Genomic DNA, 27,991 nt, shown 5'->3' with positions numbered 1-27,991 from the left:
CCAGCAAGTATTCATTCTACACCTGCCTGTGCTCGGTGTGGTGGAGATTCAGTGTTAAATGAGACCACTAGTCCTGCTTTCATCAAGCTTATAATTAAGTAGGGAAGACAGACATCAATATTATCAAATGGTTATGTAATGGCAGTGGTGACATGTGCTGCCACAGTGCAACAGCTTCGTGCCAGTTCCTTTCTCTGCACTTGTGTACCTACAAACTTCTGCTTGTCCTTCGAGCTCGTATTCTCCCTGATCTGCAATACCTTTCCGACCACCCACACACACAACAAGGTGCTCTTCTGTTCCCATGGATCTCCACAAAGGCTGAAACCCAGTGGTAGAGACCAGATCACCCTGACTTTGGAACCCCTTGCCTGGCCCAGCTCAGTGGAGGTGCTCAGGAGTTGAATGACATTTCCTGCCAACATTGATCCAACCAGCGTGTGAACATTTCTAGGGTCCAAGAATCCATGCTTTCTTCTCTTTCTTATATAGCCTTTAGTTTCTTTTTTCTCATTATAAAAGGCATTTTGGTTAGGGAATGACAATGTAAATATACTTAATACTGAACTTTATACTTTAACATGGTTAAGATGGCAAATTTTGTGTTATATGTGTTTTACTGCAATTTTTTGGAAATGCAAAGAATAAGTACAAAAAAGGAGAAAAGGGGGGGGTTCTCATATTACTGAGAAAAGACAAAGTATTTGTTAAGATAAAACTGGATTAAAACAAAAGTAATTTGGATTAGGGAAATGCAAATCAAAACCAGAATAAGATACCACTTCATACTCTTATTTAAGGTGGCCATTATAGAGGGGGAAAAAAACAGAAAATGACAAGTGTTGGCAAAGATGAAAATAAATAGGAAATCTTGTACATTATTGATGGAAATGCAAATTAGTGTGGTCACTGTGGAAAACAGAATAATGGTTCTTCCAAAAATTATCATATGATCCAGTAGTTCTTCTAGGAATGTACCCAAAAGAATTAAAAGCAGGGATTCAAAGATATATTTTATTGTGTTTTTCAGCTTTCCATCACTGTAACAAAACATATGAGGTAATCAACTTAAAGAAGAATAGGTTTATTTTGACTCATAGTTTGATAGGTTTCATTCCGTGATCATTTGACCCGATTGCCTTTGGTCCTGTGGTGAGGCAGTAAGTATATCATGGTGAGACTGTGTGATGGAGGAAGTCACTAACCTCATGGGAGCCAGAAAGCAAAGAGAAAGGAAGAAGCAAGGCAGTGGTCCTAATATCCCCTTCACAGACACACCACCAATAACCTAACCACCTCCCAGGAGACCACACCTCCTGAAGGTTCCACTTCCTCCCAATTGTGCCACAGGCTGGGGACCAAACTTCAACACATGGGCCCTTAAGGGACACTTCATATCCAAATTATAGCATTTGTCCACCAGTATTTGTAGTAGCACAGTCACAGTAGCTAAAAAGAACAACCCAATTGTCCAACAGATGAATGGATAAATGAAATGTGTTTTATGCATACAATGAAATATTATTCAGCCTTAAAAAGGAATGAAATTCTGCTACATGCTACAACTTGGATGAATCTTTGCTAGGAAGTTCAAAATTTTCCTCTGAAGTTCCAAAATAAATGAATCTATTAAAATAAACTAACAATGGACAGATTAACATGAGAAAATTATTAACAAGCTTAAGCATAGAGGACTCACAGAAGAATGATTATGCAATAATCCACCAAGTTTTAGAAACTATGTACTCTTATTTATTTTCTTTTGGTGCTGTGGATTGACCCCAGGGCATTACATATGCTAAGAACATATTGAGCTATACCCCGGTGGTCCCTTATTCCTTTCCCTGTAAGGGAGATAGAAATAGAGGTCATGAGCAATTTAATGGGGTAATAAATTATTTTTAGGGAAGAGAATGAGCCCAGAGAACAAGCAATGATCTGGGAAAATGTTCTGTTTGGTTTTCAGTCTCGTGTTCTGTGTTTAGTTTAATTACCTTTGATTTAAAAAAAAAAACTCAGTAAGAAGATTTGAAGACCATTGTGTTCTTGGGTGGATCTGCTCTATAGGTAGATGAGGAAAAAACTTCAGGGAAATCTTTTGCTTGTATTTCCTGCTCTCAAATGCTCTCAGTTAGAGGTCCAGAACAGCATATTTTGGGGTATCAATTTCTGAGCCCCAACATCTTGAAGACATTATGCTAAGTGAAGTAAGCCAGACACAAAAAGACAAATAGTGTATGGTACAATTTATATGAGTTGCTTAGAATAGTCAAACTCACGGAGTCAGAAGGTAGAACAGTGAGAGATACAAGGAGGAGAGTTTCAGTTTGGAATGATTAAAAGTTCCTAGAGATGAATGGTGGGGCGCACAATAGCCTCAGAATGGTACACTTAAAAATGGCTAAAATGGTAATGGTTATATGTATTTTACCAAAATTTAAAAAATAATAATGGAGGTATATTGTCAAGATGTTAGAAAGTTTTAGTATTTTTAATAGTACATTAATATGCTAATATTTCATTTTATTAGTATATTAGAGGCAAAATGAAAGTTATTCACAATCACTAGGTAAAGACAGCCTCTGCAAAAATTTCAGTATGTATCTTTTCATTCTTGTTCTCTGTCCAAGGAAGAATGTGTGTGTGTGTGTGCGCGCGCCTGTCTGTCTGTCTTCGGAGGACATGCTGGACCTACAGGAAGAATCTCCTCACTCTGTGTCCCACTGTCCCCACTGGTGCTGCATCATCTCTTATGGCCATCCAGGGCAGGTCTGTCCCGGTTCTGGACATCAGTCCTTTGAATGATTTCTCACAGCTGATCTAACTCCCCTGCACTCCAGGGTTGTGATTCTCTGAAGATGCTCATTTCTTTTATGGGTCTAAAAATATACTACCCAGAGGGACCAGTGATATGTCTAAAGGGGTGGAGAGCAGAATGAGGGCCTCTCACACCCTACAGATGCTGCCCATCTTAGCTATGGCCACCTGAGTCTGCAGCTCTTAGACTCCCTCAGTCTACTTGTCTGAGCTGTGCTAGGCTCAGGTCCCCCGACACCTGCCTTGGTGCACTCGATTCTTGGACCTGGTCCTGGACCTCACATTCTAGAAATGTACCCAAAAGAATTAAAAGTAAAATAGTGTATTCCTGTTAGTTCTGCCTTAGATCCTGCCTCTCCAGCCTGTTAGGAGGCTGTGATCTGTTGCCACAGGGACAGATCACCCCTTATGAGAGGGCTTGGAAAGGAGTAAGGGTTCCACAGTCTTGGGGTCCTGCTGGGCTCTGGGGACTGGCAACTGCTTCCTCTGTTCCTCCTATGAGAAGTTGTCTCCAACTCAACTGCGTGGGTAGGGATAAGCCAGCAGCCAGAAGTATGGCTCCCTCCAGCACAGGAGATCTATAGGTCATAGGGGCTGTCACAGGCCTTAATCCAGAGCCATGCTGCAGTCTTCACATCCTGTGAGAGTCCCCTCATTTGGGCCCAGCTATGCCCTCCTTCCCCAACTTTGCCACCTAGTCCGGGATCCGGAGCATCGCTGATATTATTGGCAGGAAGAAGTGAAGCAAGAGGTCACAGCCACTCAGATGGCCGAACTTCATGTTCATGCCCACTGATTAGGGACCTTCAAGTCCATCCACAGACACATGGCCCTTCTCTCTTGGCTCTGAGGCCTCCACGGAAGGGTTTATTTAATATTGCAGCCAGGATCTTTACAGCCCAGTACTGAGAAGATTAACTTTTTATTGCAACTTTGATTAATGATTGATCAAAAACTGATACTAGAAACACCGAAGAACAAATTTGCCCTAGAGATTAGGAAAGATCTACATCTGCCAGGCTGATTAGGGGCCTCTCCACCAGTTCCCTCTCAGATCAAATGAGGGCAGGGGTGCATCAGAACTCTCTCATGTTTGAGCACACACGCGCACACACACAGAAAATAGATTTAAATGTCCTCAAAACCTTTAGGAATTAGGCCTTAAATTGTAAATAAATGGAGCAATGGACAAAACAGAAGACCTAGAGAATGTTAATTAATAGAATGTTGCTTTCTTATTTTTGTTCCTGTTAAAGTCTGTTACAAGTTAGCAGCTTAAAGGGAAATTTGAGGTGTGAGGAAGAGAGAAGTTTGTGTGAATGCCACAGCCTGAGCTTCCTAGAGACCTTGAGTCCCATAGAGCTGCCATCTGAGATGTGTCCAGCACCAGGCAGGAAAAGGAAGGGGAGGGGATACTAAACAAAAAGGTGGTGTTTAGTGAGCACTTGTCCTGGGGTTAGGCCATGCCTCCAGGGTCTTGGATTGGTTTGATGGTCTCTGAGTTTGGACTGCCACAGTGGAATGCCCAAGCCAAGTCAGTCACTCAGGGTCCCTAACCCATGTCCTCAGAGACTCCAGACAAGGCACCTGCACTTTCACTGGGTTCTGCCAGTGCTTGCCCTCTGGGAGCCTCCAGGGAACAGGACACTGGCTGGAACCCGTATTTCTGCCCCTTAGTTCCTTTGTGGTGCCCTGGGGCACAATGACAAGTGGAAAACTGGCAGATCTGCTTCTAAACTGAAACTGGAAATCACAGCCTCACACCTCCTAATGCTGGGGTTTCTTTTCCACGGGGACAGTCCCTGAGGGAGAAGGATGCCATTCAGTGAGGGCAGTGGGGTGACTGGTCTGCAGCCTAGTGTGGGGGTGGCTCAGTGCTGCAGGGCTGGCCGACACACTGTGGGCCCTGACAGGCTGCTCTCTCCAGGAATCACTAATTTCATTCTCACATTGAAAGCTTTTCAGTACTGTAGAAGGGGCCCCAGGCTCTCTGCTATCGGGGCCGGTTTGTACAGGCTGCCGTCCCCGCTACACACAGGACTTTGTTGGTGGAAGGACGTGCCACCTCAAACAGTTTGAATTTAACTGAGGATCAAAGATCAAGAACCCTGGGCTCCACCCAATGCGCGCGAGCGCACACGCACACACACACACACACACACACACACACACACACACACACACTTGTTTGTGCTCACCCAGGCACAAACCAGCAAAGGCACTGCTTTGGGGCAGCTTTGACAGTACTCACAGATTTCCTGAAGAACCTGGAGGGCACAGGGGGAGCAGCCAAGGTCCATCTCCACCTGCCAACTCCGTCCTGTCCCTTGCCTCTGAAAGAGGAAGTCCTCACAGTCCTTAAATTAAGGACTGAAGTCGCACCCTCTCATAGCCCCATGTTTGTGAATTATCTCCATGGTTATGTGCCTAATGTCTGCCTATTATCACTAAATTTCCTTGAGACCCAGGTCTGGTCTGGGTTGTTCGTTGTGTATCTCAGGCCCTGGAGTAGACCCAGCATACAGTAGGTGCTCAAAACCGATACACATCTGACGAGTAAGGACAGGCCTCGAAAGACCAACAGAGAGACAGTGCTCCAGCAGGGGGTCTGCATCCAGGTTCCAGTGTCCAGACCCCATCCCAGCCCTCCAAGCACCCTCATTTGAGAATGCTCAAGAGACATGGACAAATGCTCCAGCTCTGCTGCCCACAGCTCCTCACCCCCAGCCCGTGGACTGCCTCGACTATCCCAGTATATACAAGCACTTTCTGAGGGCTGTGGGCTTAAGTGGGACAGCTTCCCGTGGCATGGATCTGTATGTACCCTGGTTTTGCCCCCTCCCCACCCCCCAGCTACACAGATGAATTTCACATAGCCTCATGTAGATAATCAGGGACACTTGGTTCCCTGGGCCACCAAGAAAAGATAGGCCACTTTCAGCCTGTGGATTGAGAGGAGACAAACTGGGGTTGGGACGTGACCATGATTTTTAAAGCAGAAGGCAGATGAAGGAGGCTGGCAGATGGTTCTCTGGGAGACGTGGATGGAGGAAGCAACCCTGACATTTGTCTTCCCAGGTTCACTTTCTCATCAGCAAATAGGGCTTGTTCTTGTGTGTTCCATGAAAGGTGATCGAACAGAAGATAATATGGCAGACTTTGGAACTGAACTACCTGGATAAACACCCAACTCTGTGATTCGTGGGCTGTGTGTGACCTTGAATCAATGACTAAATCTCTTTTTGCCTCTTTTTCCCCCCTTTTTCTGTAAAATGGAAGCAGTTCTAGTGAATTCTGTGAGTGGATTCACATTCCTGACGTGTGGTGAGGACTCATCATTGGCAGCTTTTTTTCTCTTAGCCAGAACCGTGAGGGTCTAATGAGATGATGGGTTCGAGCACAGGTCCCAGACTATCAGTCAGGAACCTGGGAGAGTTTTGTGGATATCCTGAAGCTCAGTTTCCCTGCCACATTTGTCTGGGGTGGGACAACCGTTTTAGTTATTTAATGTTAGGCTAGAAGATGTACCAAGGGAGGTGACAAACTGAAACCACCAACCGTTTGAGCTGTAGGCTGCATCGAAGCAGATGGTGAGGGCCCCAGGGCCAGCCCACTTCCTCCCTCTCTGCCATGTATCTCCCTCACACTAGCCGGCTTCCCAAGGCTAGAGGAAGTGGGGCCAGGACCAGGCCTTCAGAGTGTGCAGAGGGAACCTGGGCAGGGGTTGGCAGTTGTCAGGGTAAGGACAGATGCCTCTGAGGTCTTGCTGGGTCGGAGGGCCACTGTGCAGTAACCCCTCCCCTCTCACATCCATGCCTGCCCAGGACTCCCTTGAGGTTGTAAACCATTGTCTGAAAGGTGTCCAGCCCAAGAGAGGCAGGCTGGAGAGGAGCAGAGCTGAATCTTTTCTCAGAGGAAATGCAGTTGTGGTTTTGAGACGTTCATATTTCACATCTGTGGTTGGCGTTTCCCAGGGTTCTCCGAGGTGAATGCAGGGTCAGCCCCATGTGGACAAATAAGGTTCACAGTGACCTTAGCAACAGGCTTCACTGCCCATTGGCTGCCACTGCTGCCGCCAGCCAATGGGGCCTCCGGAGGCAGCACCCAAGCTGGGTGACACTTCCACATGTGCAGGGGCCCAACTCTGTCACAAATCACTGCCTTTGAAGCACTAAGAGCACTCTGGACAAAGGTGGACGGGGGCAGGGTGGAAAGAGAGGACAGCCCAGGTGCCTGTGTTTCAGAGTCCACCTGACTTGAATGCTCTCACAGCACCCAACCAGCACCCTGGCCTTGGCAGCCCGATCCCACCTTGCCAGGACAAGCTCTGGCTGTCAACCTTGAACTCCGCAATAGTAATCATTTCATTAGTGCTGCCTGGTTTAGTTCCATTCATTTCTCTTTTGTGCCAGGCAGTTTGGCTAAGTACCTGCAACACCTTGTATCTTTTATCCCTCTCAACAACCCTGGGAGTCAGTGAGTCCCATTTTACAGATGCAGAAACTGAGGCTAAAGGAAATAGGTACTAGCCCAAGGTTCTAAGAAGTGGGGAAGCCACAATTTAAACCCAACTGAAACAAGTGTACATCCCATGCTATTAGCCAGCACACTGCATGCACTGTCACCTTGACACCTCTATGGCTCAGTGCCTTCATATTGAGACACGGGGACAATAATACCTGTGCCTCACAGGGTTGGGCGATGATTGCACTGAGTGATTTATGCCTGGGAACCTAGTGCAAAGTGCTGGATTGTCCAGTTGCACACCTCAGCAACAGCAGCCTTGGTTCCCCACCCACGGCATGCGCCACAAGCAGCTCGCACGTTCTGCTCTCTCACAGAGTGTAATGCAGAAACATTGAGGTTTGTGGACCAGACTTCGCTGGGCCCTCATATTTGGTTTCCACTTCCTTTTTCTTAACCTTCTCCTACCCCCACCCAACTACATCACAGATGTGGGGAGGCCAGAGAGGAGCCTGCTGCTTGAGGGCTTCAGCCTGCTCAGGGGACAGGGCTGGCTGGGCTGGAAGGGTCGAAGTTCTAGGGCCAGAAGGTGGAAGCGTCCAGCTGTAAGGACAGCCATCTGTCATCTCCTCTACCCCAGACCGTGCCAGGAGTTACAGCACTGTTCCCCTGAGAAGCGTTTTCTGGATACAAATGATCTGGAAAAGATGGAAACCAGCGACTGGAGTTGTGGCTCAGTGGTAGCACACTTGCCTGGCATGAGTGAGGCACTGGGTTCGATTCTCAGCACCACAAATAAATAAATACATAAAATAAAGGTCTATCAACAACTTGAAAAAAAAATATTTATACATATATTTTTTAAGATGAAAACATATATATCTTGTAAGCCAAAATCCCGCTCCTCACAATCTGCTCTGTGTGCACCAGCACGAGATAGCGCCCAAACACTCATCGGCAGCAAAGAAAACCAGTGAACTGAGCATCAATGGACAAGAGTGCGCCGCGTCCCGTGGCACCAGCCGCGATATTGTATGCTAATACTGTAATGACGAAGGGTTCTCATTAACAGAACGATGAGTAAAAGACTGTAGGTGGTCTAATTCCTTTTGTAAAATCTTTAACAGGGCTGGATTCTTAAGCACACTTTTGGAGGAGATCAAATCCCTAAAAAGTACAGGAATGATCACAAATGTCACTTTAGTTTTGGCCGCAGAGGAGAGTTGGGGTTGTGAATAGGAGGGACACATGGGGAGATTTTGAGGTGTTGTCTCTTGACCTGGGTGTGGTTATATAAAGGTTTGCTTTATGATTATGAGTTAAAACCGAACATATGTGATGCATACTTTTCTGCATGATTATTGTTTCACCATACAAAAAGTAAATAAAAAGTATAGGGGCCAGGCACGGTGGCACACTCCTATAATCCCAGCAGCTGGGGAGGCTGAGGCAGGAGAATGGCAGATTCAAAGCCAGCCTCAGCAACTTCGTAAGGCCCTAAGCAACTTAGCAAGATACTGTCTCAAAATTAAAAAATAAAATAAAATTTTAAAAGCTGGGGATGTGGCTCAGTGGTAAAGCACCCCTGGGTTCAATCCCCAGTACCAAAAAAAGAAAAAAGCATGTGAACATCTTCTGGTTCTGAACAGTGCCGTGAATGGACAGGGAGCTCTTCCCCACCCTGTGCCTCTTTGGGGACAGCACTGCAGAGTGCCACTACTTACTGCACTAAAGCTGTCACTGCTGATTGAAGCTAAAGACCACTGTGGAATGCAGAACAGGAGGACATCCTCTGACATGTTCCTGCAGTCAGGGAAGATTGGTGGTGTGGGAACAGGAGCTAGGAGAAACCATGGTCAAGATTTGTCCGATTGTCAGGGAACTTAAGGAGCAGAGGGAATCCTGCAAATGACCCTGCCTGAGATGTAGCCTCACTTTGCCCCCACATAGTGCCAACTCAGCTGAGTCCCTCTCCTGGGACCCTCTCTTCAGAGATGCCTGTATTTGTTGATTATCCACCCTATGCCTGGTCCCTGCAGAATTCAAGGAAGAAATGGCCTTGAGCAATGGCCAATGCTGGAAGCTACAGAGTGCACCGTGAGGAGTCCAAGGCCACAGGATGAGGTTTTCCGGACTCTCTGCCCTAGGGACCTGGTTCTCTCCATGGGTGCAGACCTTATTTTCTTTATCCTCTTTTCCCTAGGCTGGCATGGGCCTTACCTGTAGTTAACAACTGCTGGCAAGAAAGTGTATCATGTGTGTTGTAGAGAGTAAGGTCCATTAGGATCCTGCTGCGCGAGCCACCCCCTGGGCCCCCTGCCTCTCTGGATCTCCCAGTCCCTCACCAGACAGCCCTGGCAACTGGATCCAGCTTCCTCAGGGGTGCCCAAGGCGGCTGCCCATGGGCCCTTCTTACACAGTACATCCTGGCAGATGTTAAAGGTGACCCTCCTTTCTCTTCTTCACACTAAATATGACTAATATCCGTAACTCTTCACCTCTGGCCCTCGACATACTGATTATCCAATCTGGAGAGACACAAAAGTATCTAGATGTGGTCTGAATGGGCAGAAACAGGGATGTGGATGGAAATTTGGGGTTTTCTTGCTTGCTTTGGCAGTTGGGGGATTTGAGTTGTAACGGTGATGGCCGCTGGCATGGCCTCAGGCACTGCAGGAAGATTCAGAGTTGCTGCCTGTTGCTTCTTTCTTTGGTGTTCTCTTGGCCTTTACATAGGTGCTATTTTGATGTAAAAACCTGCAGCATAGCCCTCAACAGCACTGTTGTTTCTCCTCAATGAGCTTGAAAACTCCCTGAGGCAGCTAGCTGGTGGTAAGCACTCTTTAAATGTTAGCTAGTATTATTTGCTTTGTTATTTTATTATTTGAACAGACAATCATTTATGGCATTTAATGAGCATGTACTATGTGCCAAAAACTGTTAGGTGCCAATATAGCAGAGAACAGAATAGACCTGTCCCTGCCTGCCAGAGCTCCCAGGAAACTCTGAGAAGACTTGTTGATTGAATGATAAACCCTGATTGCACTCACTGTGATTAACACTTCCATAACCAGACATCTTTGGGTACCTTCTGTATGATCAACTGGGAACACACCCTCAGGCGCTAGAATGTAAGCAGTTGGAGGAGACCATTGTGGGAGTAAAAAAAAACAACTGCACTTGAGGCTGGGGCTGGGGCTGTAGCTCAGTGGTAGAGCACTTGCCTAGCATGTGTGATCCTAGTTCTGCCACAAACCCACTGTGTTACCATGGGTGAGTTCTCGACCTCTCTGAGTCTCAGTTATTTTACCAGTAAAATGGGGCTAACAATGCATCCAGAGGCACAAAAGAATCAAATAAGATCACCATGCTCCAGGGTGTGCTTTTCACATTTTAGTCTACAGAGCTTCTGATGGCCTAGAATTAAATAGCAGCACTTTTGTGCTGTGACCTGAAGTTAACCATCAATAACTGGTCGCTATTGTTAAGCACAAGTGGGGGGAAACAGGAGTCACTGCAGGCCAGCAGGCTCCTCATGGCTTGGCCAGGCTTTGTTCTTCAAGGAAGGGCAGGGCTCCGAGAATTGCAGATTATAATGCAGGCAAAGGCCAGGGGGCAGGACTCCCAGGGCAGGTCTGGGAGAAGCAGGCTGGGAAGGGAGGTGGTCAGCAACCTCGAGGCCTGAGTGAGGAGTCTGCCCTGCTCTCCAGGCAAGCATAGGGCACTGGAAGCTGGGTGTGGAGCAGCTTCAATGAGACCAAGGCACATGGTTCCATTTTGAGCTGCAAAGGATCAAGAGAACATCTTTTCCAGCATTTTCTCTCCCCAGGCAGACAAAGGCGAGGAAACAGTGAATCTCCAAGGTCACACAGTAAAGACTAGCCCCAGGACCAGGACCTCTGCCTCTGCATTGGTAGAATCCAGTTAAGGTGAGTTTGATCCCAGTCTATAACCCCCTGGAAGGAAGTCCTAGATTTATATATATATATATACACACACACACACACATATGTATATATACATATTTCTGATTATAAAAGCAATAGGTCATTGTAGAGGTTTTTAAACTATAGACATATAAAGAAAAAATATAATCACCTATAATGCCCTATCTAGACATTATCACCATTAGTATTATAATGTATTTCCTCCCTATGTATTCCATTATATATTATATATTCATTATATATTCATTAGGTTGGAATTATTTTGCGTATGGTTTCATAACAGAGTGTTTTCTGAGGAGGGACTGTTTTTGATGCAGAGGAACTCTAGAAAATCTTTTCCTTAAAAAATAAAAAGTGCAAAACCCCGGTGTGCATGTGTGCATGTGCCGTGGTTGAGAGGACATCCTGCAGGGCTGCAAGGTGGCTCTGTCAAGCATCCGGTGGGTGTGAGCTGTGCCGCGGTGGCTGTGGCCAGCTCCTCTTCTCCCCTGGCCCAGCTACAGCCTCCTGCCTGTGGGCGAGACAGTTTTGATGAGTCTGCACTCACCCTTCCTTTTCCAACACAACGCTGTGATCATCCACTCCACCAGAAGGCACTTAGGGCTCTGATCACTCTTGTTTATCAGTAACAACAGCATCTTATTCCGGGCAGCATCTCACCTGAGACTCACACGACCTGTGAGGCAGGTCCGACCAGTGCTGCTGGGCCCACTCTACAGATGGAGCAGTCTAGAGGCTTATTAGAGGCCAACCCAACTAGTTAAGTGGCAGAGCAGGGACTTTATGCAAATCCAAATGTGTCCAATTCAGTGACTTTTCCTTTAAGTGATTTCCTTTATTCCAGCTTTTCCTGAGCCAAATCGGAACCCCTGAGATAGGGAGGCCAGGACTGAGAACGCTGTATTACTGGTGTGTGAAGGGGCCATGGACTCCATCCTGGGGGTCTTTACCCAAGCCCTACAGGCTCTGACTGGCTGTCCTGGGTGGTCTGACCTCATGGCAGCTCATCTGGGATGACTCAGAACCTATATCTGAGTTCTGAGTGAGGTTTGGGGAGTGGGTCCAAGGAGGCCCTGTTTCCTGTAGAAGTGTCCAGCAGGGGCACTATTCCTGGGGACATCCTTCTTGACCCACCCAAGACACGGAGGTTCTGTTTCCTGCCCAAGGTTCCCTTCCCTCCAGAGCCTCCCAAACCAGAGGAGGTCTTTCCCAGCTGGGCTGTGTTACCCTGTGAGGCTGACTCCAACCAAGGCACAGGGACTTGGGGGAGCTGTATCACTAGGTGGTTCCCCCGTGTGTCCATTTCCTATTGCTGCTATAATGAATCACCCTAAATTTGGTGACTTACACAATACAATTCTGAGGGTCAGAGGTCCAAAACAGGTTTCACAGGGTTAAACTTGAGGTGTCAGCAGGGCTGCGTTCCTTTCTGGAGGTTCTAGTAAAGAAATCCATCACCCATGTCCATCTTTCAGAGGCTGCCTGCATTCCTGGGCCTGTGCCACCTGCTCCATCTTCAAAGCCAGCAATGTCTTTGACATAATGCCATTCTCTGGTTTCACCCTTGCTGCCTTCCTCTTCCCTATTAGAGATACTTGTGATTACATTGGACCCAGACAGATAATACAGGTTGATCTATTTTAAAGTGAGCTAACTAACAACCTTAATTCCTCTTTCCACATAACATGGCATATTCACAAGCTTCCTTCACTTGGAGATGGACTTCTTGATTCCACCAGGCACCATTTTGGCCTACCACACCCAGACATGGAGGAGGAGGAAGGCAAGGCTTATGTACCATGCCTGGGGGATCCCAGGAAGCTGAGCCCTTCTCATCCAGGCACCCTGCACTTTTCAGGGGCTAGGGCCAAAGTGCAGTCCCTGAGGACTCGGACACTCAGTCTGAGGCCAGCTCCAGGACTGGAGGGGCATCCAGCCACATACCAGAGCCACTCCAGTGCATCCCTGGCTCCCTCTGATCTCTGGCCCCAGTTCACCTTTCTCAGGTAATAACAGCCTGTCTTGCTCATTTCCTTTCTCCTGTCCTTCTCTGGGCCTTAGGCTGGGACCTCAAAGAGATCCCAAGGAAGTGAGGCCCCTAAGCCAGACCTCTGTCCCTGGACTGCTTGGTGAGGGCCTGATGGATCTGGGATTCCTGCAGAAGGTTCTGCTGGCAGAACAGAACGCGGGGGCTGGACAAAGCCTTTCACCCTCAAGTAAGTTAACCAGCTGGCCCTGGTTTGCCTAGGACTTCCTCACTTTTTGCAATGCAAGTCCCAAATCCTGGGAAACTCTCATTCCTGAGCAGATTGAGACAGTTGTTCACCTTATCTGCAAGGCCTTTTGAACCTGCAAACCTGCTCTGGATCACACCGCACCTTGCATAGCTGGATTCCTGGATGCAAGGGAGACTTGGTAGCTGAGGAAGGACCCTGAGCCAGTGCCGGGACATTCCCATCAGAGTCGCAAGCTGTATAGACTGTGCCTGTGTCAACAGCACAGAGCTCCTAGCCATAGCATGGGGGAGAGTAGAAAGTGCATTTTCACCTGAGCCTCTAAAAATATAGCAACCTGGTCACTTCTGTGTGGTCTATTACGGTTGGCTTTAATAAATATTTTTTATTTCTACCTGTATTTCTTCGTTTTTGTACAACTAAGCCATGTTCCTTTTATTTGTGTATGTTTTCAATAAAAGAAAGTCATTGATGACTCAGCCCTCCCTCTCCAGTCCTGCTGAGGGAAACGGGCCAGTTGTGCTGCATGGTGTGCACACAGTGGCCCTTATTCTGGGGCATTGAACTTGCCTGCTAATTGGTCATGCATATTCTGCCCAGGGCTATACTGCAAGGACAGGACTAGTTACTCCTTTGTACCCCCTTGTCTCTCAGCCTATTCCCCTGCACCCTGGGGCTCCAGCCAGGCTTGTCCCTTAAGGAAGGACTCAGAGCCGAGAAGGTGAACAGGCCAGTAGGAGATGCTCTCAAGTGGGAGAATGCGGAGGAAAGGAGCCATTTGCCCCTGGGGACCCTCAAGTCTGGTTGGAGATATTGGGTACCCTAAAGACCACGTGAGAAGTGAAAGGCAGGTGGAAGAGCCCAGCACCAGATGGTGAGACTGCCTGAGAGCTGCCAGAGGTCAGATAAGGGACAGCCCCAGGGCCACACTGTACAAGTCTTAAAATAGCCAGAAGCTGAAAATGGGGTATCCTCGAGTGCCCTGAAGCAAGACCCCTCCACACACTTAGGGGCAGATCGTCTCCTAGGCCCAGAATTCTGGCTGCCTGCCCCTTTATGGCAGAAGGGTGGTGGTGAATAGTCACCAAGATGTTCCAGTCCAGGACGGTTGGACACCCCTTCAAGTCCCTCTTCCCTGCCCGCTGCCCCCATACTACATTGGAATGCCAGGCCCCAACCCATGCTGTGGCTGTCCCAACCTCTGGACTTCTAGTTCCCTTCCCCATCTCAACAAGCCCAGCAGGAGCTCTTGGAGGGGAGCCCTGGATCCCCAGCAGAGGCAACTACCCTCCATCTCCCACAGGCAGTGTCTGCAGTCCCCATCTCAGTGCACCATTGTCCTGGTGAGGCCAACACAACAGGACTTCTTGCTTGGCTCATAGCTTCAGAAAAGTACTCACAGTTCTGGACTAATGACTCCCCTCCCAATGGAACCCAGATCCCACACACCAACTCTGTGTCCCCGTAACTCCCTCATTCCATGAATTCAGCTGGCTCAGAGAAGCCAGAGGTCTGGTTTAGAGTAGAAGAACAAGTCGCCTTGCTCTGACAGAAACATGGCTGAAAAGGCCTCTTTGATCCCTAGAGCTGAGACTTGGCAGGCCAGAGTCCTCTGGAGCAGACTTGTGAGGCTCAGCTGCCCCCTGCACAGAGGCCAAGTTGCAAATCTATCTGTGTTACAGCGCCCTAGGGCCCCACCCCCTCAAAACTGCAGGTGGCCTCCTGGGTATAGGTGGGGCATTGCTTCTCTTGAGGGCCAATCCAAACCCCACCCTGTTGGGGCCCCCGAAGCCTGTGAACAGCAGAGCCATGTTTTCTGGAGTGTCAGGAGGGGGGGGTGCTATCCTGAAGCAGCTCCAGCTTTTGCTGTCTTCCATCAAGGTCCCCAGATGCTTTTATTTTTTATTTTATTTTTTTCCATGCTGGGGATGGAATCCAGGGCCTTGTGATTGCCAGGCAAGCATTCTACCATGGAGATACATCCTCAGTCCACCAGGTAATTTTCTTGGCATAGAGGACTAGTGCCCCTTGCCAATTTTTTCGAGCTTCCACCCCAGGCCTCAGTTTCCTTCTCTGCAGGCAGCCTGATATTGTGGAACCACCCCAGGTACTGGGCACAGACAGATGTGGGTTGGAATCCAACCTCCATACTGATGAGCTGAGTCATCCTGGGCAAGCCCCTTATGCTTATTGAGTGTTGGTTTCCTGGTCTGTGAACAGGGATATGTGTATGGCAAGGAGTGGGGGTGCCAGTGCAATGGTGCATATGGGGTGGCACAGTGCCTGGCACAAAATGGGCACCGGAGTTCTACATTATTATAAAGCCAAATTTTGAGGTCTTTTTTTAGTCATCTCCTTGGGTGAGGAATAGGAAGCTGGGTGACTGCCCCACCCCTTTCATTCAGTTTCCATGTCTTTGCATCATTGACTCCAGGATCTCCCCAGTTGAAATTAAACTCAGTGTGGACTCCATAGACCTGTCTCACCACTGAACTCAGAGAAGTAGGGGCTTCTTCCTTTTGCAACTCTGACCTCAGATGAGCAGTAGAAATGGGTCACTCTGGAGCTGCCTGGATCTAAAAAAAAAACTACCTGGCCATTCATCTAGTCTTTAGACTTAGTCCCACAAGGGAGCTGTGGCTGATAAAGCCAAGTTCCTCCCGGCCAAGTGCTTTTACCCCTGGATAAGGCATGTGTAGGTTTCCCATTCCTTCCCAGGCCTCCTGCCTCTGTGACAGTTGGCAGAAGGGGAAAAATGTTAATGCTGAGTTCCTATGAATTTGACACATCTTGGGTGTGGAGAGTGAGTCCTGCCCAAGAAATGGCATTACATTTAACAGAGAAAAAACATTTCCTTGTGTGCTCCAAAAGAGTGACTTGCAAAAAAATCCATAACCCCTGCTCCACTCCCTGGCATCCCTGAGAGGTTTTTGGGATCTGTACTCAGTGGTCCTAGAGAATGACAGCCTGGGCGTGCCCCAGTTCCACCAACCAGAAGGCATCATTCTGGAGAAAAGAACTCCACCTCCAACCAAGCCCAGGGCTTTTCCCAGAATTTCAGTTCTGTCCTTGGCAGGCTACCTCTGGAGATGTCCAGAGATCTTATCCCTGAAGTCAGGGTGGTCACAACATCCTGCACACAGTTCTCTGAGAAAGTGGATACACCAAGAAGGGATAGTTTGCATATTTGCCTGTAGCTTTCTTCCCATTGCCAAATGAGTTGAATTAACAAACCAGTCCATTTATAGTGACACCTTTGGAGCAAGGCAAGAGAACTCTTATTACTGACCCAGAAATGCCCTTAAACATCTGTAAACTTAGCCCACTGTGGGAGTTTTAGCTGGTGTGGCTGAGCCCCACGTGCTAGCTTATCCCATTGGAAAGTGGTACTTGATGACCATGATGTCATCACAACCCCAAGAAATACCTTTCAAAGACTGCCTAGCTCCCTCAATCAAGAGCTTCTACCAGGAGTGCTTAGACCAAAACTCTTAGGAATGACCCACAGAAGCATTGGCAAGTTCTTAGAATGATCTTAAACTTTCAGGCCCAGATTTGGCTCAAATTATAATGATGTTGTTACATTCCAGGCACTTTGTTAACGATTTACCACCAACAGCCATCACCTTCAGGTGAGCAGTTGGGTCTTATGTATCATATTTGTCTTCTGGGCAAGGGCTAAGGTCCATGGTGGTCTGGTTGTATCCCACACAGCCCCAGGACCTCCCTATCTTGGGAGAGAGGTTGCAGAGTTTGGCAACTCTTCTCTGGACATCCCAAGGTGTTAGTCCCATGAGTTGGAGGACAGCAGGTCTCCATCTTCTTTCTGAAGGTTGGGTACTGATGGGCATAATTCTATCATTTTGGTAATGTGTAATTGATGAATTTTGCTTGTTAGTACTTGAGAGACTTCAACAGCTGCTGGGACTTCATAATACCCACTGCCTACTCTCCATCAGGGATCAGGACAGAGTAAACAAGGCAGAAGTAGGCACTGATGTTTGTTCTGGGTTACTCTCTCCTTCCTCCCATCACTTCTCAGTCTACTTTATCTGACTTCACAAGCCCAAACCCCACCATCATTAACTAAATGCTACCAGCTAGAAAATCCCAGATAGAAACCACAGGAGGTTGACCAGTCTAGTTCTTCTTGGTAAAGACTGGGTCCTAGAAGAGCTAGAAAAGGCTATCTTGTCCATCACTCTGCCCCCAGGTGAAGATATTCTTGAAAACCCCAAGTGGATTTTCTGATGAGCAGGGCTTACAATGGGGGCCTGTCCAGGCTCCCACGTACACTCACCCAGCATGAGCACCTACCACTCACAGCTTCTGAGATCAGAGAATTGTACTTCCTGAGCTCGGCAGAAAATCTGTCAAACTTTGCCCATTTTTCCCATTTACTCATCATTTTCTCATTTAGCCTTCCCTTTCCACCAAGGGCCAACACTCCTTCCAGAGCCTTGGTCCCAGTTATTGATTTCTGGGACTGAGTGTGGAAGATGTATCTACATGTATCCATATCCCTAAGCAATGCTATCACTGCCATGACCCTGTTCCCTAGGTGATGCTGGTGATACACTCAACTTACCTACTGCTGGGTGCTATTAATGCCCTAGGGCTAGAGACAAGGGAGAGAGATGATTAAAACCCATACCTTCCACCCTCAGACATTTTGTACAATTTGGGCCTGACCTTAAGGGAGAATTATCATATATTAGTGGTTCCCTAATTATAGTTTTCAGAACCACTGCTCTGATCAAGTATATCCCCTTATAAAGATTGTGTGTAATAGCCCAGACAGAACTCTGGGAAGATATGGAATTTTTAAAAATCTGCTTCATGAGGCCAGCCAAGGTTTCCCTCATGCATTTGTGTAAGGACCTATTTCCCACTACACTGCAGGGCTGGTGTTCAGCACCTATGGAGTGATTGTTGGTTGTTGAAATAATAAGTCTTGAGGGCTGGGGATGTGTCTCAGTGGTAGAGTGCTTACCTAGCATGTGCACCAGGCCCTGGGTCAATACCCAGCGCATACACACACACACACACACACACATAATTAAAGCCTTGAACTAACAGGCACATTTTAACTAAATAAAATTTAAACTTGTTCCTGAATGTGTCACTGGCCACATTTAAACTGCTCAACTGGCACACGTGGCTCATGCAAGTGCCTACAGAATTGAACAGTGTAGAAAGAGTGTTTCTATCACTGTATTAATTGGATAGGAAGTGATGGCCATCACAGCACACCTTGGGGACACTGCTTGGGTGGTTGTCTGTTCTGATCATCTGTGATTGTATCATAATAATTGTTGGACATTTGGAGTAGAACTTGGGTGTTCAGCAGGACACATAGTCTATGGCATATACCTTAGAAGAACTAAAAACCTGACATTCCTCAGTTCCCAGGAGCCTAGAATCAACTCCCAGCTATGGCTGAAAAGTCATGGGCAAGTGACTACATTTACATGAGCATTCCCTGTGACATGACTGTCCTCCTGCCTGCCATCTCCTCCATGACCATAACTGAAAGGATGCATGATAGATACAAGTCAGTGCTCAACAAACCCAGGCTCAGGCACGGTGCCAATGATGAGTTCCATCAGAATGTTTCCATAAAAAGCAAAACTAACTACAAATTTCTAAATAAAAGGACACATCCCTCATAAACAATTAACTTTTTATAAAAAGACAAATATATACATATTTATAAACATGTCTACATGTGATCTCACATGACTTAATGGCTAGATGGCATTTCCAATTTTAAGTCATACCAAGACGCTCACACTTCCCTGCCTGGACCTGCTGAGAGCTTCCAGGGCCTGAGGGGGTGGTGGGCACAGGGCAAGGCACTGTATAAATAAATGCGAAGGCCAAGAGCTTGGGGAAAACATTAGTGTACATTTCTGATAAGAAATGTGGCAAGGTCCACAAGAAAAAGTGCCATGTCTTTTCCCAAGCCCCTCATCTGAAGTATGAAGCAGGGCAGCACTCCTCTGAGGCTGAGGGACACCACCCTGCAGGACCCCAATTTTCCTTCACATTTCACTGGCTTTGGAACAGTCCCCAGGGCTCAGCTGGGAAGGGAGGGGGTTCTTTGGGAATAGATTCACTTAGTGCAATTGTCTCTTAGTGCAGAGCCAGCCCTGGAGTTGGCGCTATTCTCTTCTGAGGTCACTGATCTGTTCCCCGCAGGGCCACTCAGTGACAGAGAGACCCTCTCCAGGCAGCTGGGATCACAGAGAAAATATGAAGGCCAACTTCTGTCCAAGTCCACCTGACACACCAATCTCTGAACCTCAACCCCTAATTCTCAGGAGGCAGGGCCAGCTTTACAGCACAAGGCAAACCCAGACCCTGGCCTGCCAGGTCCTCTGAGAGTCCACTGACCCAAAGATAGAGGTCCCATCCCTGCAGTGGGGTCACACTTTGCTATGTCGAGGGGCCCACAGGAGTCCAGCTTCTATGTACCATAGCCACCATGATGCCAAGTTTTGTTTGCCTAGGGAGAAAGGAGGCCGAGAGGCCCAGCTACGGTGCACAAGGAATGGCTTGGATGGAGGGCACCCTGACTGGGGGCAGCAGATTGTCCAGCCAGAGGGCATCCATATTCTTCAGATCTGTGAAGACACGGTGTAGGCTGAGCCCAATATCTCCTAGAAGATGAAGGAAGGTTATGTAAGGAGTGGGGTGGGGACATAAGGTGTGTTCCCTAGTCCACATCCACACAGCCCTGTCCCCAAGTCACAGACAGAGCCTCCACTGTCCACAAGGCAGCAGCAAGCACACACCATCTTTAGATAAACCACAGGGAACAGGAACATAGCTGCTTACCTTACTGTCTCCTGGCCCTGTTCCCAAGCCTTCCCCACCCACTACATGAGTTTCCCTTCTCCAAGAAACCATAAGGATCCAGGGATTTCTTACCCCCAGGGCTGTCAACTTCCGGCTCTTCCTTGCAGGTGAAGTCTCCATAGATAGAGGTGGGCTGGGCCCCAGGTTCATTGAGAAGGTACCCCTTCCCATCTACGTTTGTCGGCTGCCACTCAGACTGCTCCAAGAGCTGGAGACAAAGCAAGAAGCATTCAGCAGCCTTCCCATGAAGATTCACCCTGTGGCCTGTCCTTGATAAGCCAAGGCTTCCCAACCAGGACCACACCCTTGAGCATTTTCACATTCTCTTATGGATGTTGATGTGCAGCAGTCAGAACCAGGCCCTGGATCTGGGAGGCACAACGCACACAGGCCCTGCTCCTTGGGTCATTTTCCCACTCTTCCCACTCCTGCCCTCTACGAGAGTATCTCCACCACTTCCCTCAACTGGGATTGAGGCTTAAAGCACAGTTAGCATAATAAGAAAAGATAACTAAAAAGCTTAGAGAAAAGGAACTGGATCCACAACTCAGTTTTCTGTGCTAATGTGGCAGAGCCAGGGAAAAACTACCTCGAAAATGTTTTGTATTCATTTTTAAAACTGAAGCAGAGAAAGAAAAAAAAACTGGAGGATAATTTGTCTTAAAAAATTTTTTTTAAAGCCATCATATTACAGATCCCAAAGGCTGATTATTGAAACCTGATGTGCATTTCCCAAACTAGCAGGGCTGGGCATGTTGGGGCTGAGGACACGGGCCAGGGACCTGGCACTGATAGTGGCTGATTCACAGCTCTGTCTGGGGCCCTCAAGTTTGCTTTAGGAAGGCTCACTGGAGACACGGCTTCCCACCAGCCTTCACGACCCAGCATCTTTCCCAACCAAGAAGGGCAACGGTCCCCACCAAGTGGATATGCTGCTTGTGGGACTATGCAAGTAGTTGGGGGACAACAGCAGCTGCCCACCCTCTGATCTGGAAGCTCTCAATGATTCTCTCTCTCCTCACCAAGAAATGTCTACTTCAAAAGAAAGTCAGGAAGGAAAGGGCTATACCTTCATGATGTCCTCAGGTAATTTCCCTTCCTCATCCTCGTCTGTTGCAGCTGTGGATGGGGAAGAGCAGAGATGCTGGATGGCAGTAGATCACACTGGCCCTGCAGTTCCAGTCCCTCCAGGGTCCCCTGCCCCTACACACACACACACACACATACCACTGGCCTCCCAGCAGACATCTGCCATGGACATTCCAGAACAAGACACTGGCTTGGTGACTCAGCCTCCTAAACTATGAAGTCACGCCTCTTCCCACCCCTTCACTTCCTTCCTCACTCTAAGGCATTGGGCTGCAGAGGAGCCAGGAGAACTAGCAACCTTAGATCAAGACACAGCCCCTGCTCCCTTCTCTCTTCTCCCCAGCCCACCACAGTACTGTAGTCCACTCTGAACTGCCTTCCTGGTATCCCAGGGGCTTGCTTCATGCCCATGGGAATTGGGAGTAGACAATGCCCAGCTCTATCAGCTCCGTGGCTGGTGGCTTTCTAAGCATCTTTTCTCCCTCAGAAAACCCTTCTCAGGACCCAAACAGTCAAGCAGACAGACCAGGACTCAGCAATACAAACCTTCAGAGGTGGAGGGCATGGGTGACACCTGGAAGTTGTAGAGGTCACTGGTGCTGTCGGGCACAATTTCCACCGGGATGTGCCAATCAGGAAGAGTGCTACTGACAACACACGGTGATGGTGCTGGGGAGCAGCAGGAACCAAAGGTCAAGGATGTGTGCTTTGTTAGTTTGCAAGATACCAGGCACCCTGCACCCTGCAGCCTGGTCCAACAGGCCACCCTCTGCTACCAAGACAGCACAATGCCTCTTGGACCCAAGATAAAAAGCCATCCTCACCTGGAGTAAGTGCCTGCTCCAACTCCAGGTCCTGCCCCACATATCCCTGAGCTGTATAGCTGCTGTGGTCATCAGGCAGAGTGGAGCTGCTGAGTCCATCAGAGAAGGTGTCAGGGCTGGAGTCCCCACATGACTGTGGAGGGAGAAAGCAGCTTAGGCCCACTGTAGCACTCTCCACTGCTCACCCTGACCCACAGTGACAAAAGGCCCAGCTGCTGAGGACCATACTCACCTTTCTTTTGGCCTTGCTCTTAGTGTCTCGGCTGGACTTGGACTTCCTCTCTGTGGGGCAGACAGGCTGTCAACCTCGGCATAGGAATGCCAGCCCAGCTGGCCTTCTTACTCCCTTTCTCCCAAGGGCTCCCCAAAGACCCAGAGCTCTTGGCTACCTTTTCTCTGGTTCTTGGTCAGGGGTGGAAGCATCCGGTATACCCGCACAGCTGAGCTGCCCTTGTTCCTGCTCTGGTCCTTCACCTCCTCGATGTCTGGCAAGGAGTTCATGGCACAGCGGAAGTTTGCCTTCCATGTCTTAGGATCTGGTTCCTTTTCCCCAGCTTTGTATCGGCCTAGAGAGCAAGAGGGTGAAATGGATCATCAGCTGCCCCTTGCCTGAGAGGAGTAAGGCAAAAGTACTCCAGATGCCTACACTGGTGAAACCTTAGCGACCCTCTGCAGGCTCTAGACTCTGGGGCTTCTCAAAGATCCAAGCTTGGCTCAAACATCCACCAAGCCTCGGTGAAGGGCCCAGACAGATGCATTAGAGTGCCCCTCCCCCCCAAAATGTGCTGTGTCCTGGACCATGCCCAGTCTCCCTGCTTGTGCTATCAGCAGCCAGAGAGAGGGTAGGGACTGGGGCTTATCTGATACTTCCTAACTAGGAGTGAGCACAGAGAGGCCAGCAAAGAACAGATACTAATAGGTAGACTGACTATTCCAAGCTGGGCCAAGAGCCCCATCACTTAAAGATAAAAAGAGACCAATCATCAACCAGGTGGTCCTTGAGCCAAAGACCTTTTTTTCCCCTCGAAAAAATGGAAGATCTGGATCTCTTTTAGTGCCCTGGCTCCAGACTTCTTTTTCCAGGGGGAACTTTAGCCACAAACTCCCTCAAGTAGTATTAATACTATTTTGCTTTCTAAGATTTTGGCTTTATAAATCCCTTTAAGAATTTGCTGAAACATCAATTTTTATCCTTCAGAAATATGGGTCTGCCCCTTGGCCCCCCCCCAAATAATTCTGTACACTATATCAGGGAGATCAGGGACATCAAGAGCCTTTGCATGAATATTAGAGCCTCCCTTGTTTCTTCCCTAGCTCTCAGGGACACAGTCCCAGGGACACACCTGTGTGGATGGCCCAGCTCCGGAACAAACAGGCATCCTTGTTGATGTCCCAGCCATGTTTTGCAGCATGCTTCCATGGGATCTGGAAGATCATCTCCTCCTGAACAACACACACACAAATACACAGAGGCTGTGTCAGCTCAGAGACCACAGGCTTTGTGGCTGAGTATGCCCAGCCCCCCAAGTCTGGGAAAAAGCTGACTTCCCCTTTTCACCCCATGTGGTTTGGGTTGACCAGTCCTGAGACTGGCTTCAACAGGCCACTCTGGATCTCTTAGGAGGGGTTCTGATGGACTGTGGTACCAATAGCTCAGCAAAAACACCGCTATGCACATTATAGATATGCTGGGACCCACAGAGAACTCTCCCCCACAGCACTGATCTGAATGCTCTGGCTGGTTAGCACCAAAACAGAAGTAAAAATGGAAACTCTTCTATTAAATGGGTCTGCTGAGGACACCTGGGACAACTGGCTCCTACACAGAGGGTCCTGATCACACCCTTCAGGGAGTACTGGGCCAGACCTGAATGTGACTACCTGTGGCACCACAGTTTCCTCTCTCTGAAACAAGAAAATATACCTGAGGGTAAAAACCAGAGCATGTGTGGGGACACTGACAAATGAAGATTAAGGTCTTATTGTCATTATTACTGGTGGCTAGCTCTATGGATTTCTGAATCAAACTGTTCAGGTTCAAAGCTTGGTTTTATCACTTTTTGTGTGATCTTATTATCAACTTCTCAGCACCTCAGTGTCCTTATTTGGATCATTCCTCACAGTACTACTGTGAGAATGAAAAGGCACAAGTTAAGTAACATACTTAGCAAGGTGCAAGGTACATAGTAACTGCTAGCCATTACTATTATGCATACTAATATTGCTATTACTACTATTATTGATACTAAGTCTACAGAGTCTATCATGCCCCAAGTGTAGCAGTTAGTCTTCTTAGGTCAGAGTAACTGAAAAAGGTTAGTTCTTGGGTTCTCTGCTGAGACAACCACCTTCCTACCCAGCAGTACCCACCTCTCTGTTTCCTATCATCTGCCCAGCCAGAGCCCTGCAGAATGGTGTGTGTGTGTGTGTGTGTGTGTGGTAGGGGTATCCCTGGGAGAAGATAAGAACTCAAGCTCTGCAAATGCTGGGAGAGTCTGGCTGCTGGAAACTTCAGGTGCCTTTAAGAGGGTTACTGTCCACACCTTGAGAAGGGAAGAAGACAGGACTTGGGCAAAGAGGGCCCAGGCCTGGGCCTTGCACACCCACTGCAGAACCTACTGGGAAACACATCTGCCTGCCTCCTTATCATTTCCCTTTTTTGAGCTGCATCTGAAGCTTTGGTCCCCTGAAGAACATGGGTAACAACAGTAGCAGAAAAAACCAAAAAGTTACACTCACTTTATTAATCCAGATCAGCCCCGGAATTTGGTTGGAATTAATCTGCATCTCTAGCCACGGTCTCATGCGCATCCGAGTGATGGGCATGTTGGCTGTAAAGAGAAGACAGAAGGCTCCTGTTTTGGAGTCTATTGAACAATCCCTGGTCACTACCTTGTCCCACCAGAGTTCACTTAATCTCCCCTATTTTCACACCCAGATCTTTACCCTCTCCTGCCCTCAGATAACAGGACTTAACAAACATGGGAAAGGAAGCCTGCACTGGAATAAAACTGCTCTCCAAATTGTTTCAACATCTTGGGCAAAAACATCTGCTCCTTCTTTCATCCTGTCCCAGCCCTCTCAGAAGGAGGTGGGCATACAAGTGAGGGCTTCAGGGCTTAAGTGCAGGAAAAGAGACCAAATACACAGATATCTTAAAACCAAAACTTTTCTCTCAAAACCCAAATTCTTTAAAAAGGGAGGGTTCCCCCCCACACACACCCCTATGCCAAGAAGAAATTTCCCTGATTTGAGTTGTCGCCATAAACTGTGCACCTTCCCTAACGGGTACTCAGTCCCCAAGGATCCTGGACACCTTCTCACCCCGCCCCCCCAACCCATTCTATGCCTGACAGCCACCCTGCCCACAAGGCTGACGCCAGGACGCGCAATTCCTTTGGGCTTGGTTTCCCCTTCTCAAGAGAAGTGGCTCGAGGAACACCTGTGGCGCCGGCTCCTGCCACCCCCCTGGTCCATGACCCCCATATAAGTCCTGACCTCCTCCAGTCACTAAGGGCAGCAAGCCAGTCCCTGCCACCAGCACAGGCAGCCCGAAACCTGGGGCAAGGGCGCCAACCTGTGACACGCAAAAGCCAGAGCCCAGGAACACCGGGCTCCTACGCACGGGCACACACTCGAGTTCCCTGACATGGCGTGTGGATGCGCGCGACCAAAGTACCGGGCCACCTAGAGGCCCCTGGCAGCTCCGCGCACGCAGATCTGCGAAAGCGGCCGGGCGCAGGCAACCTCGGCCAGTGGGCGGTCCACGCCGCGGCCCGCCCTCCCCGCGCTGCCGCTCGCAGCTCCTCCAGCGCCCTCCCGAGCCCGCGCCGGGGCCCGGGCAACGCCGCGCGCCCGCGACTCTCCGGGCTGGGGTTTTTGGCCCCCACTTCCTGGTGTCCCGCGCGCCTTTTGTTAGACGCCGCAGGTCCCCCAGCCGCGAAGGCGGGCTCACCTCCGCAGCAAGAGCGATCCGCTGGCGGCGCCCGAGGTTCCCGACGAGGCGGGGACTGCTGTGCGGACCCGCGAAGCGGAGATAAGGCAGAGGATGCCCGGGTCTTGGGTCCACTGGGCACGGCTGGCCTTGGCTGGGCACTGCTCCTGCTGGCCTCGGCTCTGCTGGCTAGGGCACACGTCCTGCCTCGACGAAGGAGTGGCGCGCTCTGCCGAGGCCGCGGCGCCGCGGAGAAATCTAAACACTTAGCGGGATTCCCCAACCCAGGCTGGGCTCCGCCTCCTTGGCGCCGCGCGGGCGCCCATTGGCCGGCGCCGCCTCATCATTTCGGGGAAATCAGGCTGTTGTAGAGCTAAGCTGCGAAGGGGAAGTACAGGGCCACTGCTCCTCCCCACCCCCTCCGGCCGGCGCCTCCGCCCCAGGGCCACTGCGGGCCCGCCCCGCGCACTCCCACTCCACCCCCACTCCGGCTGGCCCCGGAGGAAGGCTGTCCTTGGAAAATCGAGTGACTCCAGCCCACGGTCACTCCCCTCGTTCCGCATTCGCTCAGCCTGGGGGCTTCTGTGGCCCTCTCCTGGCCCACCTCTCCGGAGACATCTAGCTCCCGAGCGCAGGTGAGGGGATCACCTGGGCACCTGCTGCCCTCTTCAGAAAGGACGCCAGAACTGAATCCCCGAAAACCAGTATGGCCCCCAAGCCCATGAATGGGAGTGTCAAGAAGAAAGGGTTTTAGCCCTCCCAGCGTCTCTGTCTTGAGAGATTGACATCGCCCCCTCTAGGTCGCTCACCTGCTTTCGGGGAGTTAGAGGTAGAAAGCCTACTCTGCCTGAGGTGCTGCATAGGCTTCTGATGAGAGGAAATCCCAACCTGGCACCTGCTGGCGCAACTAACCCAGGACTCAGTTTCCTCAACTACGAAATGATAACAGTCCTACCCTGCTGGTTTGCAATGATGCGGAGAAACGATATTTGTAAAGTGCTTGCCCCATTCTGGCACCAGATACTGCTGTTTTGAAGGTTCCTGCCTCCAGAGTCTTATAATAAACAAAATGACACCTTCCCCCTTTGCATCTTTGGAATTGCCTTAGAGAAAGGGAATAAGAGAAGGGATTCAGAGAAGCAACTGTGATCCCTCCTAGCACTCCTGCCTCAGGCCATTTTGCTCTGGACCTTGCAAAGGAGCTCTGAAAAGGCAGCATTTATGTCTTCTTTGGGTCCCCATGACTTGACCCTGGAGGTGCTGGGCAGCAGGGAGAAATTACACAAGGTTGACCAAGGCAATAGCTCTAGCCCAGGGTCCCATGCCTCTTGATAAGGGCAATAACTCCTGTACTCACAACTAGAACCTTGCCCCATTTGTATTCCTAGAGACTGAGCTAGGTGCTAATTTTCCATACAGAACTTTCTTCACCTTCCCAAAGCTGCTGACTCAGAAGTAAACAGCTCTTTCAGGTGTGTCATTCCCTTCCGCGTGGCTCTCCTTCTAGGGCAGCACCTAGTTGCAGTGATGTGGTGTTGAGAGGCACAACCGAGTTGGGATGGCGCCTAGCATTTTGCCAGAAGGAGTGACACCAGCGAGCCTTTAAGATGATGATAATTAAGTTAAGCTGTGTATAATTGCTGTGACTGGATGATGCTGGATTGAAACAGGCTGTGTATTCAGTTGTATATAGACCCTTGCAATAGGGCGGCTCCTGCTGCCTCGGGCAACGCTACTTTTGAGTTCTCCCGGAGTTCCCTTTGAGTTCTGGTTGAGCTCTGGCAGGAGAGTTCGTGTTGGTTGGAAAAGTTCAGGTGGAGG

At 49.1% G+C, this 27,991-nt stretch overlaps 1 protein-coding gene and 1 long non-coding RNA gene across 4 annotated transcripts in view; one reads left to right on the top strand and one right to left on the bottom strand.

The window, feature by feature from the left end:
* The window catches only part of LOC113190698 (uncharacterized), a 64,868-nt gene extending 51,075 nt beyond the window's left edge, over positions 1 to 13,793 (top strand). For both annotated transcript variants that reach the window (XR_013344148.1, XR_013344150.1), the window contains 2 exons: positions 11,111 to 11,210; positions 13,290 to 13,793. This is a non-coding gene — a long non-coding RNA (uncharacterized LOC113190698). The remainder of the gene's footprint in view (positions 1 to 11,110; positions 11,211 to 13,289) is intronic.
* A 5,376-nt stretch (positions 13,794 to 19,169) lies between these two features.
* On the bottom strand, positions 19,170 to 26,558 carry Irf1 (interferon regulatory factor 1). Of its 2 annotated transcripts, none has more exons than XM_026400143.2 (10): positions 26,192 to 26,558; positions 24,976 to 25,067; positions 23,580 to 23,679; positions 22,626 to 22,802; positions 22,469 to 22,518; positions 22,237 to 22,369; positions 21,959 to 22,081; positions 21,393 to 21,442; positions 20,396 to 20,531; positions 19,170 to 20,124 (listed from the first exon to the last, which is right to left on the bottom strand). In XM_026400143.2, exons 2-10 carry the CDS (start codon positions 25,060 to 25,062, stop codon positions 20,000 to 20,002), a joined length of 981 nt encoding a protein of 326 aa, XP_026255928.1. In that variant the 5' UTR covers positions 25,063 to 25,067; positions 26,192 to 26,558; the 3' UTR covers positions 19,170 to 19,999. The 2 variants fall into 2 exon arrangements, with proteins under 2 accessions (XP_026255928.1, XP_077653480.1); XM_077797354.1 differs by lacking the exon at positions 26,192 to 26,558 and adding an exon at positions 25,814 to 25,913.
* Between the last annotated feature and the right edge of the window lie 1,433 nt (positions 26,559 to 27,991).

Source organism: Urocitellus parryii, chromosome 1 (genome assembly GCF_045843805.1).
Source record: "Urocitellus parryii isolate mUroPar1 chromosome 1, mUroPar1.hap1, whole genome shotgun sequence".
NCBI classification, from domain to species: Eukaryota; Metazoa; Chordata; class Mammalia; order Rodentia; family Sciuridae; genus Urocitellus; species Urocitellus parryii.
The sequence above is the reverse complement of the archived record's forward strand: the minus strand, read 5'-3'. Positions and strand labels throughout refer to the sequence as shown.

What these genes read in the sequence shown, in the direction of transcription:
- Irf1 (XM_026400143.2), bottom strand. Translation starts at nt 25,062, where the DNA reads ATGCCCATCACTCGGATGCGCATGAGACCGTGGCTAGAGATGCAGATT. An exon ending in GGCTGATCTGGATTAATAAA is followed by an intron (nt 23,680 to 24,975) that starts GTGAGTGTAACT and finishes TGTGTTGTTCAG; the next exon opens with GAGGAGATGATCTTCCAGAT. An exon ending in AGAGCAAGGCCAAAAGAAAG is followed by an intron (nt 22,370 to 22,468) that starts GTGAGTATGGTC and finishes CTCCCTCCACAG; the next exon opens with TCATGTGGGGACTCCAGCCC.